This window comes from Rhinopithecus bieti, unplaced genomic scaffold (assembly GCF_001698545.2).
Source record: "Rhinopithecus bieti isolate Rb0 unplaced genomic scaffold, ASM169854v2 scaffold_15776, whole genome shotgun sequence".
Taxonomy (NCBI): Eukaryota; Metazoa; Chordata; class Mammalia; order Primates; family Cercopithecidae; genus Rhinopithecus; species Rhinopithecus bieti.
This window is the reverse complement of record NW_016808836.1, coordinates 2,098,163-2,116,395: the sequence shown is the minus strand read 5'-3', so window position 1 is coordinate 2,116,395 and position 18,233 is coordinate 2,098,163. Positions and strand designations below refer to the sequence as shown.

General features: G+C 55.6%; 1 protein-coding gene across 9 annotated transcripts in view; it reads left to right on the top strand.

Moving 5' to 3' along the window:
- Positions 1–18,233, top strand: part of AKT2 (AKT serine/threonine kinase 2) — a 49,195-nt gene that overhangs the window by 29,173 nt on the left and 1,789 nt on the right. For 5 of the 9 annotated variants that reach the window (XM_017887505.1, XM_017887508.1, XM_017887507.1 and 2 more), the window contains 10 exons: positions 8,204–8,357; positions 8,826–8,957; positions 10,798–10,863; positions 11,848–11,916; positions 12,712–12,834; positions 14,275–14,403; positions 14,558–14,772; positions 15,341–15,428; positions 15,545–15,647; positions 16,739–16,937. In XM_017887505.1, the coding sequence (XP_017742994.1) occupies positions 8,204–8,357; positions 8,826–8,957; positions 10,798–10,863; positions 11,848–11,916; positions 12,712–12,834; positions 14,275–14,403; positions 14,558–14,772; positions 15,341–15,428; positions 15,545–15,647; positions 16,739–16,818 (1,159 nt within the window). In that variant the 3' untranslated portion in view covers positions 16,819–16,937. Of the gene's footprint in view, positions 1–8,203; positions 8,358–8,825; positions 8,958–10,797; positions 10,864–11,847; positions 11,917–12,711; positions 12,835–14,274; positions 14,404–14,557; positions 14,773–15,340; positions 15,429–15,544; positions 15,648–16,738; positions 18,228–18,233 lie in introns of those variants that run through there. The other 4 variants (XR_001888268.1, XR_001888269.1, XR_001888267.1 and 1 more) reach the window with 2 other exon arrangements.

Below are 18,233 nucleotides of genomic sequence, written 5' to 3'. Positions count from 1 at the left end.
TTTTTAATTTAAAAGTTTTTTAAAAATTGAGATAAGTTCTTGCTCTGTTGCCCAGACTGGAGCACATTGGTGCAATCATAGCTCACTGCAGCCTCAAACTCCTGGGCTTAACCCATCCTTATGCCTCAGGATCCTGAGTAGCTGGGACTACAGGACTACTACTGGCTAATTTTTAAATTTTTTTGTGGAAACAGAGTCTTGCTGTGTTGTCCAGGCTGGTCTCAAACTCCTGGTCTCAAGCAATCCTCCCTCCTCAACCTCCCAAAGTGCTGGGATTATAGGCATAAACCACCACACCCCGCTTTCTGGTTCTTCATGGAAAAAGTTTGCAGACCCCTGGTCTTGGCAGGCAAGAATACTTAATAGTGCATCAGATGAGTATGATCCTTCTGTTGTTGTTGTTGTTGTTGTGACAGGGTCTCTGTTGCTCAGGCTGCAGTGCAGTGGCAGAATCACAACTCACCACAGCCTCAGTCTCCCGGATTTAGGTGATCCTCCCACCCCAGCCTCCCTAGTAGCTAGAACTACAGGCGCCTGCCACCACACCAGGCTAATGTTTGTATTTTTTGTAGAGACGGGGTTTCACCATGTTGCCCAGGCTGGTCTTGAACTCTGGGCTCAAGTGATCCACCCATCTTAACCTCCCAGAGTGCTAAGATTACAGCCATGAGCCACTGTGCCTGGCCATGTGTGATCTTTTTGATATAAATCTTTTTTTTTTTTTTTTTCTCCTTAAGACAAGAGTTTCATTCTTGTTGCCCAGGCTGGAGTACAATGGCGTGATCTTGGCTCACTGCAACATCTTCCTCCTGGGTTCAAGTGATTCTCATGCCTCAGCCTCCCCAGTAGATGGGATGACAGGCACACGCCACCATGCCCAGCTCATTTTTTATTTTTAATAGAGATGGGTTTCTCCATGTTGGTCAGGCTGGTTTCGAACTCCTGACCTCAGGTGATTCGCCTGCCTCGGCCTCCCAAAATGCTGGCATTACAAGTGTGAGCCACTGTGCCTGGCCTTGATGTAAATCTTATGTATTTTCTCTGCTTAGAACTCTGAATGGCTTTTACTCCCACTTAGAGTATAAACTCCGAGGTCTGTGCTGTGTCCTGCAGAGTCCTGTATGATCCAGCCACCTCTCCAGAAGTGTTTCCTACCACAAGCACTCTCACTTAGCCACACGTCTCCTTGCTGTTCCTTAAACATGCCCAGCACATCTCTTGCCCAAGGGCCTCAGCACTTGCTGTGGCGTTTGTCTAAGGCCTTCTTCCCCGAGATGCCATCACAGCTCTCCCCGACTCCACGAGGTCTCTGCCCCAGTGCCGCTGCCCCGGTGCGTCCTGCCCCGCCTCCCTTCACTCTCTTGCCCTTCCCCAGCTGTGCTTTTCTTCACAGCACCTGTCCACCAAGTGGGGCATTTATATTTATTTATGTATCTGGCACACAAATGGGTGTTCAGTAAATGTTTGTTGGATGAAGAAAAAATAATTAAATTCTCTGAGCTAGATCCTGTTCCGAGGACTTTACATATATTAATGTATTTTATCCTCACAAGGAAGGCTATCCGCACACAGAGAGGGCCCCAGATGCCCTCCAGCTGTAAATGCCCCTCCAGGTCGCGGAGGTGATGGTTAGGGGAGAGTCCCCGCAGTCAGCCGTCACTCCTGAAGTGATGAGGACTTGCTTGTGCATGAAGGACAGCCCTGCCACCTCTGCTTCACCGAGCTTCTCTCTGGGGTGCCCCGCAGGATGGCCCAGGGCTGGGGTTCAGGCCCTGGATTCAGGCCAGCTGCCACGTCCCTCCCTCAGTGGGGCTCAGTTCCCTGGCTGTTAGGGGGCTCAGGGGAGGAAGTAAACGTGAAGGCACTGGTGCAGGGCCTCCCCATGGCAGCTTTTGGCACACGCAGTGCCGGTGACTTTCTTACCTCTCTCTCCTCTGCCACCAGCATCTCTTTTGTGGAGGATGCTGGGGTCTCCTCTCACTACCCCCAGTCTATAGCCTGCACAGCAGCTACTGACTTAAAACAGAAATCAGAGCCTGTTCCCCCCTGACTAAAACCCTTCAGCCACTTCCTATGGTGCTGAGGATAAGACCCAGATCTCTAACATGGTGGCATGTAGAGCCTGGAGTGGTCTGGGCTTGCCCTCCTCCCTGTCCTCATCTCCTTCACTCCCCTCTGTTGGCTCCAGCCATTCTGGCACCTGTGCGCCTTCCACAGACACCCCAGCTTGCTCCTGCCCTGAGGTCTTCGCCACATAGTTCCCTCTGCCTGGGTTCCTTTCCCTCCCAATCCCCTCCCTCCTTCCCTCCGTTTCATTTATTTCACAGCTGTGTGCCAAGGGCCTGTTGTAGGCACTGGGGATGGCCATTGTTCAGGTCCTGGTTTAAACATCACCTCCTCAGGCCTCCTCTCACTGCCCTCTGAGAAGGAGTCTCCCTGTTTGGCCCCCACCTTGGACCTTCTACACACTTGTCTTCCCCTTCAGGTCAGGAGCCCCGATGGGCTTGTCCCCTGCTGCATCCTCAGTGCCCTGAACAAGCCTGGTGTGCAGAAACACTCCACATTTGCAGGCCAGCTGGGCGAACTCTCATGACAGCCTTCTGAGACCTCACTGTGCTGGGCACTGTTCTCAGCACTTTTATGTCCAGGGTCTCATTTCACCCTGATAGGACCCTCTAGTGCCTCACCCACCGAGGCACAGGAAGGGCATACAGCCTGTCCTGTGTTGCCTGCAGGAAGGGGCAGAGCTGGGATCCACGCCCAGGCCATCCCCCAGAGCCTGTCCTCTCACCCACTGTGAGGTCCCCAGCTGGTGTGGAAGGCAGGCAGCGCATTGGGCGGCAAGGTCCCCACAGCTCCTGGCCCAGAGCCTGGGCTCGCCCTGTACTGTGCCCTTCCCAGTGTTGGTAGGGCGAACGTGGCTCCCCCCGTGTCCCTCCCCTGGCCCCGAGCCCAAATGAGGATTGGAAGTTTCCGAAAAATACCGATGGGAGAAGTGCTCTTGGAGGTAGAAGTGCCTGGGTGGTGTCCCTGGCTTCTGTAGGTGGGCAGATGAGCCTCTCTGTGCTTCGGTCTTGTCGTTTTAGCATGAAGTGAATGGTAGTACCTACTACACAGGGTTGCTGGGAGGGTGACAGGAGTCCTCCCGCAGAGCACACAGTGGCACCAGCCTCCACAAGTGGAAGATGTTCGTGGGACTGCTGTTGAGGGGCGGGGCTGGGGGCCCCTTTCTGAAAGGCGGGTGCAGATCATGGCTTCCGAGGAGAGTTCTTCCTTCGCTTTGCCCCTGGGCTCCCTGGCTGGGTCCCACGAACCTTCCCTAGAGAGGGTCCCTGCTTTACCCTCCTGGGTCTCGCATAGCTTTCAGCAGCTTCGCTGAGGCTCAGGGACAGGCGGGTGGTGCTAAGGAGGAGTAGGCTGTGCACAGGTGAGTCCCAGCTCTGCCACGTCCCTGCTGTGTGACCTTCACAGGTGACTCCACCTCCATGTGCCTCGGTCCCCACAGCAGAAATGCTGGCTCTTGAGAATTGCAGTGCTCTTGAGAGTCAAGCAGGGTGGTGTCCGGAGCTGGCCATTCAGTATTGTTATTTTTACAGTCGTGGTTTCCCCAGGGCTCTCCTCTGGGGGCTGGAAGATACTTGAGGCCCAGCTTCATGGGGAGCTCCCCTTTGCCCCAGACCCCATGTTGCAAACCCTTGAGAAGGATCCTGGACATAGGCCCTTGCTTTTCGTCTGGAATTCCGAATGCTGCAACCTTGCAACTTTGGTCCAGTTAGAATTGGATCGGAGGCTTGTCAGGCAGCAGGCGAGCCCCAGTTACTCCCGGATAACCTCCTGCATCGCTGTGGTTTCTGGAGCTCTCTGTAGGGTGGGCAGTGGGAGCCAGGGTAGGTGGGGTAGGCCCGCCCCTGCAGGTGTCTTCGGCACCCTCCCCGAGTTGAGTGCCTTGCGCCCAGCCCTGTGTGCGGTGCTGTGTGCCCGCAGTCCACCAACCTCTTAGCCCCAGGCCCTGGTTGTGGGGAGAGCTGGGAGGGCTGAGCTCGTCCAGGTGGCAGAGCCACTCTTGGAGCCCCAGCTGCGGTGGCTCCGGGGCCCATGCTCCTGATTCCCGTCTGGAGTAGCCTCCCAGAGCTGCTTCTGGGCTGGTGGTATGGCTGTGCCATCTTTCATGTATTCGGGTTCTCTCCACAGAGAGACCATCTGTGTTCTCTCCACCCCTCTCTTTGAAAACAAAGATGATACCATGCTGTACATCTTAGTCTGCAATCTGCCATCTTCACGTGACAGTCTCTTAAGATTTTTATATGTGAAAGACATATTTTCCTTTTTAATATATTCACTGTATCTCTTAGGAGATCTGTGATTTTTTTTTCTCAATCCACCATCATTTACTCAGAGTCAGCATTAAAAAAATTTAAAATTTGTGAGAGGACAACTATGTCTGATAAAGCATGTCATGGAAGGCCGGGCGCGGTGGCTCACACCTGTAATCCCAGCACTTTGGGAGGCTGAGGTGGGCAGATCATGAGGTCAAGAGATCGAAACCGTCCTGGCCAACATGGTGAAACCCTGTCTCTACTAAAAATACAAAAATTAGCTGGGCATGGTGACGGGTACCTATAGTTCCGGCTACTCTGGAGGCTGAGGCAGGAGAATTGCTTGAACCAGGGAGCCACTGTACTCCAGCCTGGCAACAAAGCAAGACTCTGTCTCCAAAAAGAAAAAAGAAAGAAAAAACCTGTCATGGAGTCGGCTCCTGCCCCGTGCACCTCCCCCCCCCTTTTTTTTTTTGAAAAACAGGAATATTAGTGTAGCGTTTGGGAATTAGGCTGTAATTTGTTCCAAAGAGGGCATGGGTTAAAGCAAGTTGAGAAATACTGGCTTGAGACGTTGGGCCAGGGAGTGCGGAAGCCAACATCTCTCTGCCTGGGTGTGCACCAAGGCTCAGTGTATGCTCTGCCCGGGTCTGCACTGGGCCTTGCTGCGCCCTGGCTCTGGGACCACCTGGACTTTGGCTGCCTCACTCTTTCATTACCCAAGTATCTACCGAGTATCCACCATGAGTTCTGGGGGCAGAACCGTGTTCAAAGCAGGTGGAAATCTCTGCCTCCATGGGGTGGACAGAGATGGGTTATGGGGACTCCAGTCTCTGAGTGGGTGGGGAGGGCAGCGTGTCTTTTGTGATTCCAGCTACCAAGGTTGGTACAACTGCTATTTTTCTGGAATCTGGTTTTTAAATCTGTGCCTCAGTTCCTCCTTCGTAATGGGTGGGAGTGGGAGTGGTTGATGATAGCGAGTGCTTCCCATGTGTTATTAGAGGCTGTCCTTTTTCCTCGACTCCCAGTTCCCTTTCCTGGAGGCAGGCAGGGCTCCAGGATCGTGACTTCTCTGCTGGAGATGTTTGTGCCTATGTGAGTATGTGTCCGCAGAGGTTCATTATTTTCTAACTCAGGAGCACAGAACTGTGCACTGTTCTTCACCTTCCTTCATTTTGAAATGTTTTATAGAGACGGGGTCTTCCTGTGTTGTCCAGGCTGGTCTGAAATTCCTGGGCTCAAACAGTCCTCCAGCCTCTGCCTCCCAAATTGCAGGGATTACAGGAGTGAGCTACCTCACCCGGCCCTGCACCTTCCTTTTTTCCTTAAGATGTCTCAGATCATCCCAAGTCAGCATACAGACCTGCCTCAATCTTTCCCCCAGCTGCAGAATGTCTCATTGCACAGATGCCTCACAGGCATTCTACCTCACAACAGCCTGTGTGTTCAACACTGCTGTGATATTTCATCAAATCAAAGGTGCTGTCGTCGGGGAGGCACCCTATTTCGTATAGTGCCAAGAAAAAGGAGTGGCTAGTTAAATCAAGACAGACCCCAACTGTGAGATGCATCTGCATTTCAGCAGTGTCAAAATGTGGAAGAGGGTGCATGGTGGGACGGATGGAAATAGAAGTAGTTTCGCGTGGTACGCCAGGAAACGAGACTGGGGAGGAATACAGCCCAGCAGGGTGCCCCGGCTTGGATTTTGAAGCCCAGTCCCAGCCACTTGTTCCCTGCCTGACCTTGGGTGGGTGCCCCAGTGCCTCAGGAACACAGGAGCAGTGACACTTGCCTTGGGGCGGGGGCCACCCTGGAAGATACGTGTGAAGAGCTGGCTGCACTCCCTGTGGCTTATTTAAATCACTGGGATTTGGGAAGTTGCCTACTTGTACTCTTTGAATTTTTTCATTATTAGTAAACATTTTATTTTTCCTACTGGACATGTGGGTATTTTCTAGACACAAGCAAAATACACAGAGGGTTCAAAATGCATTGGGTTAAAAACACCTAATTGTGGTGTGGTCAGAAATGGGGGATGTGGACAATTTGGTGTCATTCAGCCTAGTATATTTTTCATTTTGGTCTCTGGTCATTTTCACTTATTAAGCAGAACAGTTTATAAGTATCCAAAGAAAATTCTTTTCTTTTTTTTGCTGATTGCAGTGGCATGATCATGGCTCACTGCAGCCTCCACCTCCTGGGCTCAAGCAGTTCTCCCACCTCAGCCCCCGAGTGGCTGAGACCACAAGCATGTGCCACCACAACACCTGGCTAATTTTTTATCTTTGATCTCTACAAAATGGGTATCCATGTTGCCTAGGCTGGTCTCAAACTTCTGGATGCAAGCCATCCTCCCACCTCAGTCTCCCGAGGTGCCAGGATTGTAGGTGTGAGCCACCAAGCCTGGCCCAAAGACATTTCTTTCCCAGCAAGTTCTAAACCATGAGTGATAGACTAGTTTATTGTTTATTATTATTATTATTTTGAGATGGAGTCTTGCACTGTTGTCCAGGCTGGAGTGCGATGGTGCAATCTTGGCTCACTGCAACCTCCCCCTCCCGGGTTCAAGTGATTCTCCTGCCTCAGCCTCCCAAGTGGCTGGGACTACAGGTGCATGTCACCACGCCTGGCTAATTTTTTGTATTTTTAGTAGAGACTGGGTTTTACTATGTTGGCCAGGCTGTTCTCAAACTCCTGACCTCACGGGATCCTACGCCTCGGCCTCCCAAAGTGCTGGGATTACAGGCGTGAGCCATCGCACCTGGCCTGTTTTTATTTTTTATTTTTGTTTTTTGAAAACTTTTTTAGAGATGGGTCTTGCTTTGTTGCCCAGGCTGGTCTTGAACGCTTGGGCTCAAGCACTTGGCCCACCTCAGCCTCCCAAAATGCTGGGATTACAGGTGTGAGCCACAGTACTTAGCTTCTAGTTGACTGTTTTTAAACCAGGCTCCCTTCTGCTGGGACCTGCTTCCTGTCCACCAGCTTCTCTCCTCTACATCCCTGGGCTGCCAGGACCTCTGTCCCTGCCATGCAGACTCCCTGCTCCCAGTGGACTGTCCCCTCCAGGGATCCTGTGGGCCAGCTCTTGCCTTGTAATGTCTTCAGCTCCTTTGGCTAATGAATGCTGCTTCTTACTCTTGGTTTAACTTTACAAAACATTGGTAACTTATAAACTGGAGCTTGTCATTTGTTCCGAAGAATTTACAGGAGCCCTGTCTCTCCCTCATTCAAGGCTCAGGGTGCTGGCTCATTTTCAAGGGGCTGTGAAAAGAGAGGGTCACTCCTTTTTGATCATTTGCCTGCTGCCTGGCTTCAGATCACCCTCAGGCCAGGTCACTTTAGGGAAATTGGTGATCTCTCTTTGTATTCCACTTTTTTTTTTTTTTGAGACAGTCTTGCTCTGTCACCAGGCTGGAGTGCAGTGGCGCGATCTGTGCTCACTGCAACCTCCGCCTCCCGGGTTCAAGCAATTCTCCTGCCTCAGCCTCTTGAGTAGCTGGGATTACAGGCACCCACCACCACGCCCAGCTAATTTTTGTATTTTTAGTAGAGACAGGGTTTTGCCATGTTGGCCAGGCTGGTCTCGAACTCCTGACCTCGTGATCCATCCACCTCAGCCTCCCAAAGTGCTGGGATTACAGGCCTGAGTCACCGCGCCTGGCCTGCATTCCACACTTACCCGCTCCTCACCATCACAGCCAGGGGTTTGTGGAGTTTCACTCAGGTCCCTTCAGCTCTCTCTGGTTCTGACAGATCTTGCCCAAATTCCCACGGGTATGTGGTCATTTGCTTGCCTGTTGCAGGGGGTGGCTGGGAGGTAGCACTCAGCCCTTTGACTCTGAGGCCCAGGACTCCTGGCTCCTGGGACTCACGTGTGTCCCTGACAGGGAGGAATGGATGCGGGCCATCCAGATGGTCGCCAACAGCCTCAAGCAGCGGACCCCAGGTGAGGACCCCATGGACTACAAGTGTGGCTCCCCCAGTGACTCCTCCGCGGCCGAGGAGATGGAAGTGGCGGTCAGCAAGGCACGGGCTAAAGTGGTAAGTGCTGGAAGCAGGGGTGAGGCTGCCAGCCTGCGATGCCCCCCACCCCCATTGCTGGCCCTGCTCTCCTTGGTTTCCATACACAGTTCAGGGGGCTCAGCTGAGAGACAACAGAGCTGCCCTGCAGGGTGGGGTGATTTCAGGTGGCAGGTGCCCTCGGGTCTTCTCCGTGCCCGTGGGGGAGGGAGCAACCCTAGGTGGACCCACTGCAGCTTCGTCCTGGGAGGTGGTGAAGACCTGGCTACCCCCACATCAGAGCCCAGCCCTCCCAAGGCCCTGTGCCTGCAGAGCCTGGTCTGAAGGCCACTTCAGAACACACAGTTGCTGCCCAGAGCCTCCCTTCCTGCTCCAGCCTAAGCCGTTTGGCAACAGTGTCTTTTGGTTTTCCTCTTTCTTTTGTTAAAATTTCCTCCCATGGGCCGTGAGCCAGGCGCTGACTGCCCCCACTCTCCCTGTCCCTGGCAGACCATGAATGATTTTGACTATCTCAAACTCCTTGGCAAGGGAACCTTTGGCAAAGTCATCCTGGTGCGGGAGAAGGCCACTGGCCGCTACTACGCCATGAAGATCCTGCGGAAGGAAGTCATCATTGCCAAGGTGCGTGCCCCGGGAACTGTGCTTGCTGGCCCCTGGGGGGGCTGCGGTCTGGAGCCTGACCCTGAAGCCTGGACGCTTACCCACGCTTTCTGCTGCCGTGGGCTTATTTCCCCCACAAGTTCTCTCCAGACAGAAAAGGGGGAGCCTGAGGCCCAGAGAGGAGCAGCAGGCCTTGCTGCTGAGTCCCCACTTCCACCCTCTGGTAGGGGCTGGGGGTGCCTGTGGAGAGAGCGAGCCACGGGGCCCCACCCAGCAGGTGCTGTCAAGGGAGGCTGCGGCCTGTTGGGGAGGCTGTGAGGACGTTCCTGTTGGGGAGGCCAGGGCTCTGCTCAGGGTATCCCAGTTGGAGGCCAGGCCAGGAATGGAATTCTACTTTTTCCCTTATTTGAAGTTTTTGTAGTGGAAGATTCCAAAATATTCAAAATTTAAAAGAAAATAAATATTACGGACCCCCATGTAGCCACTGTCCAGTTTAACCAGTTATCAGCGTTTAGCCAGCCTTGTTTCCTTAGCTCTGCCTGCCCCTCTTGTTCTGGAATACTTTAAGGCCTGTCCTAGACATCACGTCACTTCACTCATCCATACTCGAACATGTGCCCTGACAGATGAAGGCTGTAAAGAATATAATTGTGGTGCTGCCATCAGAGCCAATCGCATTAACTGTTCATTCCTGATGTGATGATTGGGCCTAAGGCAGCATTCCTCAGCCTCAGCACTGTTGACATTTTGGGACAGATTGTTCTGTGCTGTCGGGGCAACCCTGTGCATTGTAGGGTTTTAGCAGCACCCCTGGCTTCTACGCACCAAAGCCAATAGTAGCTCCCCAAGTTGTGACAATCAAAAATGACTTTTGGGTTGGGTGCTGCAGCGCATGCTTGTAATTCTAGCACTTTAGAAGGCTGAGGTGGGAGGATCGCTGGGCTGGGCTCGTTGACCAGCCTGGGCAACAAAGCGAGACGCTGTCTCTATAAAAATAAAAATAAATTAGCCGGGCATAGTGGCGTGCACCTGCAGTCCCAGCTGCTCAGGAGGCTGAAGTGAGAGGATCAGTTGAGCCTCAGAGGTTGGGGCTGGAGTGACCCATGTTCACACCACTGCACTCCAGCCTGGGCAACAGAGCCAGACCCCCAGCTAAAGAAAAAAAAGACTTTAGACGTTCTCAGGTGTCCCCTGGGGATCAACTTGCCCCAGGGAGAGCCTGTGTGAAGTTGCTGCAGGTGGCTCCAGATGTTTGGAACCTCTCCTGGTGGTTCTGCTGTACAGTCAATTAGAACCTGAATTAGAGTCACCCAAAGGGCTTGTGAGACAGTGCTGGGCCCACCCTGAGTTTCTCACCCAGTGGGCCTGGGTGTAGGTCCCAGGAATTTGCATTGCTGCCAGTTCCCAGGCAGTGCTGATGTGCCCCGTGTGGGGACCACACCCTGAGAAGCACTGCTTTGCTATCTAGAGCTTCGTTAGGCCCAGTTCCTTCTTTGGGCAAGAACGCTTTCTAGGTGGGGCTTCCCACAGCCTGTGGTGGCACCTCGGGGCCCTTGTGATGTCTGTTTGTCTCCCCTGCAGGGATGTCACAAGTGTCTTGCCCCTAGCAGCCTGGTCCCTTCATTGTGACATTCCTGCTGACTTTTCACCTGTGGCTTTGAGAGCCACTGATGATCCTCGTCTGGGTCTGTTATTTGCTGAGGGCTTGCAGGCCTTCACATTCCACTCCTGTGATTGTTTCTGCATTTATGGATGGGAATGGAATTGCATCTCACAAGGCCTTGCTCCCCTTCCTGGGGTCGGGGTCAGGTGGGCAGGCATGGTGTTGCCCACCAGCCCCTCACCCGCAGTCTGTCTGCAGGATGAAGTCGCTCACACAGTCACCGAGAGCCGGGTCCTCCAGAACACCAGGCACCCGTTCCTCACTGTGAGTTGCCCTCCCTTTCCCAGACAGTGTGAGTCCAGCCTTTGGACAGAGCTCAGAGAAACAGCCCAAATCTTCTGCTACAAAGCACAGCCTTGGGGTAGGCCAGGCGGGCAGGGCACGGTGTTGCTGCGCCCTGCGAAGTCATCGAACCAAGACATGGGGTGGGGGTGAGCAGGCTCAGGGAGTGGGAGGGTGACAGCTTCTTCAGAGATGGTGGCTTCGTGTAAACACTTGAACCAACTGAAGATAACACATTATTTGATGGCTGCTGTCTCTATGAGTTAGGGCATTTAGCCCAGCTGGTTGAAGTAGAAATATATCTATTTTTGTTTTTGTTTTCAGATATGCTCATAGAAGCAGATGTGTTAGCATTGTGTTGCCTGTCAGCTTGGACTGAGTAGATGCCTATTTGGGCTGCAGTCTCCATCGAGGCCAGTGGCCACCAGTTAAATGGATTAGATTAAGGATGGCATATGTGTCATTTGTTTATCTCAGTTGCTGTCCAGGTATCCTATTAAGCCATAGTACTTTTTCGAATAAACTCTTATGAGGTACCACAGAGTAGAAAACAGAATAGTTGAGTTGTCATGAGCTGAGGGACCCCCGTCCATCCTGTCGTTGAAGTTGGCTCCCAAGCCTTGGCCACTCCCAGCCACAGCAGACATCACTTGTGTGTGTAAGTTGAACACATTTTACTATAAAAACAAGAGCCCTGGGTGCTCTAGTTTTCCCCTGGCTGTGCCTGATGGAGGCAGAGGACAAGATGGTTCAGCATGTAACCCTTTCCTACCCGCAGAGCCATGCCTTCACTTAACGCCCCAAAAGGTGCAGCCAGTATGTGAACCCCATCTGGCTGATTCCTGGGGGCCCCAGCCAGGGCAGCGTGTATGTGTGCAGAATAAGCAGGGCCAGGGCCCTGCCCTGGTGTGGCTCAGCGGAGTCCTCCTCCCTCCCACCTCCTACCCTGCTGCCTTCATCCGCCAGGCGCTGAAGTACGCCTTCCAGACCCACGACCGCCTGTGCTTCGTGATGGAGTACGCAAACGGTGGCGAGGTGAGCTGCGGCTGCTTTGGCTTTGCCCTCTGGGGACGTCTTCCTTAGGGTGGGGCGGGATGGAGAGGAGCTGTGGGTGAGATGGAAGGGTGGAGGGAAATTTCAGTGTCATCTTGTGCTCCTCTTCCTTGAGGCAGGTGGCATCATCTCCATTTTGGGGGGCCGTCACTGAGGCTCAGAGAGGTTCAGTGGCTTGCGCAGGTTCACACAGCTAGTGAGTGGGTGGGTCAGGTCCACACCAGTCCAGAGAGGTGTGGAGAGGGCTGTGGGGCAACAGCACTGGGAAGGATGGTCTTAAAGGCCCCAGAAAAGGCTCCCAAGGGTTAAAACCTAGCAGCCTTCTGTTCCCGTGTCCTTCCAAAGTGGATTCCAGCAGCCACTCAGCTCCCCCTCACAGAGTTACCTCACTTCTGTCACCCACTGCTTGCCTCGCACCTTTTCTCTGCAGCGGTTGGCATGCCTGTATTGGGATGGGAGGTTTGCTCATCCGTCTGATCTGGGCTTGCCCACGGCCTGTTGCTACTTGGTCGTGACGTGTGCTTCTCCCATGCTGTCCTCCCTCCTCTGTCTTGGATGTCCCTGTCATACCCTCTTGTGGGTGTCTCCTGGTGGACCCTTGCCCTTCACCCCCAGCTCTGTGTCACTCGTGAGCTTCTGCGCTGTGCCTTGTTTGGTCCCTCTAGCTATCACTTACTGGTTCATGACACAGGTGTCACCACATCACTGGGCTGGGAAGGTGAGGGCAGGTGGGTGGGCTGGGGCCTGACCTCCTCTCCTCACCCCTTCCTCCCGCAGCTGTTCTTCCACCTGTCCCGGGAGCGTGTCTTCACAGAGGAGCGGGCCCGGTTTTATGGTGCAGAGATTGTCTCGGCTCTTGAGTACTTGCACTCACGGGACGTGGTGTACCGTGACATCAAGGTTAGTGGCAGGGTGTGCACCAGGCTGACCTGTGGCACGCACACCACATGGGACTCACACTGGGGAGGTGGGGCTGAGGCCTTCTGCCCTGATTTGCCAAGCTTCCCACCAAGGTCCAGGGTGGTGGTTCTGTAGCAAGTGGCCCCAAGTAGGGACCTTTCCAAGCCTCCCATGAGCACTCCTAGGCCGCTAGTGGAGTGTGAACTGACACAATCCCTACTTTATTTATTTATATTTATTTATTTATGAGGAGTCCTGCTCCGTTCAGTGCAGTGGTGCAATCTCGACTCACTGCAACCTCCTGTCTCCTGGGTCCAAGCTATTGTCCTGCCTCAGCCTCCTGAGTAGTTGGGATTACAGGTGCCCGCCACCACGCCCAGCTAATTTTTGTATATTTAATAGAGATGGGGTTGCACCATGTTGGCCAGGCTGGTCTCAAACTCCTGACCTCATGATCCACCCACCTCAGCCTCCCAAAGTGCTGGGATTACAGGTGTGAGCCACCGCACCCAGCAAAGTTTAGAAGATAGTTCGGTAGTGTGTGCACAAGAGAAGTGGGGACACACATTCACCTTAGAAAGTGTCCCCCTCACTCAGCAGCAGGACTCACTCTAGCCCCAACTGGAACAACCCAAGTACCCACTGTGAGAGGAGAGGTCAGACCCACTGTGGAGTGTTCGCACAGTAGGGTGCCACACAGCAGTTAGGAATGAGCTACAGCGACACGTGACAGTGTGGACGCATCTCATAGGCTAATGTCGAGGGAAAGCTGCACAGAGGAGGTGAGTCCACAGTTCATAGGTGTGTCTGTGTGCAGTGGTACAGACGGGAAGTAGAGGTTAATTCTTCTGGGGGATGGTCAGTAAGTGGGAGGGGCACACAGGGCCTTCCAGGGGGAGATGCCATCTCAGCCTCGCAAGCAGCTGGGACTATAGGTGTGTGCCACCATGCCTGGCTAATTTATTTTTCATATTAAAAAATATGGAGATGGGTTCTTGCTGTGTTGCCCAAGCTGGTCTCAAACTCCTGGGTTCAAGCAGTCCTGCCGCCTAAGCCCCCCAAAGTGTGAGCCACTTTGCCTGGTTGCATATTTCATAATTAAAAGACAAAAGTCTAGAAAAAAAAATAGAAGAAAGCTTGTGCCCCATGTTGGAACATAAGAACCTGCAGCTGACAATGGGGGCAGTGGGTGGACAGGGCCTGGCTCTCGGTTCTCCCTGCCCAGCTGTTTCCAGGTACCCTGGGGGTGGGCCAGGGTGTGGGGAGGGTTGGGTCTGGCCTCTCTCTGAGCCTCAGAGGGTGAGGCTGTGTGTGCTGGGCCCAGCCTGGCATGGGAGGGTTGATGTCCAGGAGCCCCTGGCATCTTTCCCTGGAAGGAAAGGCTGGGGTAGCAGGAACCCCTCAGAGCACATGCCTGAGATCCGTTCACTTTTCCAACAGCTGGAAAACCTCATGCTGGATAAAGACGGCCACATCAAGATCACTGACTTTGGCCTCTGCAAAGAAGGCATCAGTGACGGGGCTACCATGAAAACCTTCTGTGGGACCCCAGAGTACCTGGCGCCTGAGGTGTCTGGGGTTTGAGGGGGGGTAGGAACATGTGAGGCCAAGGGAAGGGGGAACCCCCAGACCTGTGTGTTTCCAGCCCAGATGCCCTGAGGGCAGGACTGTGATGCCAGCCTCAGGGCCATGGACCCAGCCCTCATTTCCCCTCCATTCTCAGGTGCTGGAGGACAATGACTATGGCCGGGCCGTGGACTGGTGGGGGTTGGGTGTGGTCATGTACGAGATGATGTGCGGCCGCCTGCCTTTCTACAACCAGGACCACGAGCGCCTCTTCGAGCTCATCCTCATGGAAGAGATCCGCTTCCCGCGCACGCTCAGCCCCGAGGCCAAGTCCCTGCTTGCCGGGCTGCTTAAGAAGGACCCCAAGCAGAGGTGAGGGCTGGCGTCGGCCCCGTCCAGTCCAGCCCAGCCCAGCCCAGCCCAGCACCACCTGCTGCCACTGCCCCTGCGACCTGGAGGGGGCAGCATCCACAAGGGCGCTCGCTTGTGGGGTCGCAGTGTGTGTTGTCCCCACACAGCCCCTGAAAATGTCCACAGTGGCACTTAGGGAGTGCTCCCCCCAGGGCAGGCCCATCCTTGACACTACCTTATGGGGGACACTTTTATGGGGACGCTGAGGAACAGGGCATCCCTAGGCCTGTCTGGGGCCGCCAAACCATATGTGGCAGAGCCAGGATAGGAACCGAGCCTGCCCTGCTAACTCCCTTTCTGGACTCGGGGTGAGGCCAGGCTGTGAGGACACATGGGTCCAGGTTGCTGACTCCCTGGCTCGGACCCTGGGCAAGTGAGCTCCCTCCCTGAGCCTCGGTTTCCTCCTGTGAAGTGGTTTGTAGTCAAGACAGAATCATTAAAGGCCATACAGGGCCTGCCTGTGCCGAAAGCCCGTCTCCCCGAACCCAGCCGCTCTGGGAGGCAGGTGCTGACGGCCGTCTCTGCCCAGGCTTGGTGGGGGGCCCAGCGATGCCAAGGAGGTCATGGAGCACAGGTTCTTCCTCAGCATCAACTGGCAGGACGTGATCCAGAAGAAGGTGAGCCCCCACTGCCTGCCCCAGCCGGACCCTCAGGGGCCTGGCCCACTCGTGGTGACCTTGGTTGATGCCTCCTGGCCTCAGGGTCCCTGAGCCTGAGCTCCTCTCCTCTGTAGCTCCTGCCGCCCTTCAAACCTCAGGTCACGTCCGAGGTCGACACAAGGTACTTTGATGATGAATTCACCGCCCAGTCCATCACAATCACACCCCCCGACCGCTGTGAGTGCCTGGGGCCCCCGCGCTGGTATGCCTGCCCCGGTGGTGGAGGGATGGGGTCTGCTCTTAACCCACTTCTCGAGGAAGGCCCTTGAAGGCCCCTGCTTCATGTCTGGGAGGTTTCCCCAAGGTCTGCTCTCAGGTCCTTTTGCTGTTGGTCCTCTTGGGACCTGGTGAGGCCACCAGGAGCCATTGGCTGCGGCACATTCTGGAGCTCACTGGGGGGTTCAGGGCAGGAGACAGCCAGGTCCGTGAGGCTGGCTGGGTTCACTGCTTTACAGCTGTTTGAGTTCTTACTCTGAACCCAGCCCGGTGCTGGGCTATGCTGGGGACACAGCATTGATTGAGCCAGCCCTGGGCCCTGCCCTGGAAAGCTCCCAGCCCAGGTAGGGTGGATGGCCTGGAGTGGTCAGGGCTAGGCTGTGGGAGCCCAGGGACTAGGGTATCCCAGAGGAAATAGCTGACATGGCCTGCAGTTAGGGAGGGCTTTCTGGAGGAGGAAGCAAACACGTCAGCTGGCCAGAGGAATGGCATGTGGGATGCCAGCAATGGGAGAAGCATGGCACAGCCAAGGACAGGCAGCAGCCGGGAAGAAGAGAGGGCATGGGGCTGGAGTGCAAGGGTCTGGGGGCCACTGGGGGCCACTGGGAGGGGTGGGGACTGCTTGCATGGGGGGAGCCAACCAGGGAAGGGTTTTGTACAGAGAGGGACAGGGTTAAAGAAGGCCTTTAGAAAGCCGCCCCCCTGGCTGCCTGTGGAGAATGGATGGGAGGGTGCGAGAGGCAGGCCAGGACAGGGCTCTGGGCTGGACCCTGGCATGGTGGTGTATGGAACAGAGAGAAAGTGGGAGGCTCAGAAGGCCCTGCCAGCTGTGGGGCGCATGGGCAAGGGCACAGGAAACTCCCAGAGGAGGCTGCCCGGGGCCCAGGTTTGAGGAGTGGAGCCGTGGCTGTGGGGCTCCATTGCGGAGGGAGGTTTCTGGGCCTTTCCTGTGGGCAGCCCCCGCCAGCTGGGGCCATTTCCCCAGGGAGTCTGGGCAGGTGTCCCAGGCCCTCTCCTGACTGGTCCTCCCTATCCGCCTCCGCCGCCCGCAGATGACAGCCTGGGCTTACTGGAGCTGGACCAGCGGACCCACTTCCCCCAGTTCTCCTACTCGGCCAGCATCCGCGAGTGAGCAGTCCGCCCACGCAGAGGACGCACGCACGCAGGCAGCCATCACCGCCGGGTGGTTTTTTCCCCCTAACTTTTTACTTTGCCTTTTGGTTTGTGTCCCCACCCCACCTCCTCACCCCCTTTCCAGTTCTTCAGGCCCCTCCCAGACGCACCCCAGCGGCCCCTGCAGCCCCTGCCTCCAGCCTCACCTTTGTGCCCAGACTCGCTTTTGGGATACTCCACCTCTCGCCCAGGCCCGGGCTGTTGGGCGGTTGGAGAGATTCAGGTTTTAATCTACACAAGCCCCAGTGAGGGGTGAAGCCTGACGCCCGGGGCCTGCCTGAGTTTCTGACCCGGGTGTCATGCTGGTGGCTGCCTCCGCGCTGCTGCTTCCGGACGAAGGCTGCCTTCTGGTGGGACGCAACACCCGGCAGACAGTGGTGCTGCCTTCCAGGCCCCGTGGCCTAGGCTCGGAGTGGCCAGGCACAGGGCGGTCCAACCCCTCACCTGCTGTCCCCCCATGGGGGCAGAAAAGCAATAATGTCCAGGGGCAGGCAGGGGCCCTTGGGAGCTGCAGGGATGGGGGTTAGGGCTGCTCCCTGGTGAATGGAGCCAGGTCCCAGGATCTGCGCCATGGGGAACTGGGAGGGGTCAGGCTGGGCGCCGCCTCCTGGTCCTGTCTCCTCTCCACCAAGCTGCCCTCACCCTATAGATTGAGGCAGGAGGAACATTTGGGGGCAAACCTGCCTGCCTCCCAGCCCCGTGCCTTACTAGGGCTTCCTTACAGCTGGCCTTACCTCCTGCTGGACCCCGGGCCTGGCCTGACCCCATTGGGGGCTGTGGGCTGGGCTCACCCCCTTCTCGGCGGGGTGGAGGGGCACCAGCCTCGGCTGTTACAATCTTACACCGGACAGTATTGGGCCCCATGGACTTGGTCAGGGAGGGGTGGGGGTGGGCATCTCTGGTAGCTATTGGAGCGAGGGGCCTCTGAGAAGGGAGACTCCTAGGCCCCCTCATCCCTCCCTCTCCCCAGGGCCCCATGTTCTGCAGCCTTAAGGTTGAACATGAACGCACTTCCATGTCAGTGCTGTGGGACTCCTGTGCGTGCCTCGGACTGCGTGTGTCGGCGGGATGCAGGCACACGGGGGTGTGTGTGCATGTGTGCTGTGTGTGAGGGCAGCGTGTCCTCCAGTGTGCATGGTATGTGGGCTTGGGCCCCATCCCTGGCCCGAGCAGTTCATCCTGTGGGGGAGGGGTGCTGACCCAGTGGGAGGGGGCCCGCCTTGATCCATGAGCTGCCCTGCCCACGCCTCCCCTCCCTGCAGCAACACCTCCGGGTGTTTGGAGTTCAGCTTTTGTGGGTTTGCTCTCCCTACCCCATCTCCTGTACTATGCAGTTCGTGGCAGGGTGGGGAGGGTGGGGAGGGTGGGGAGGGT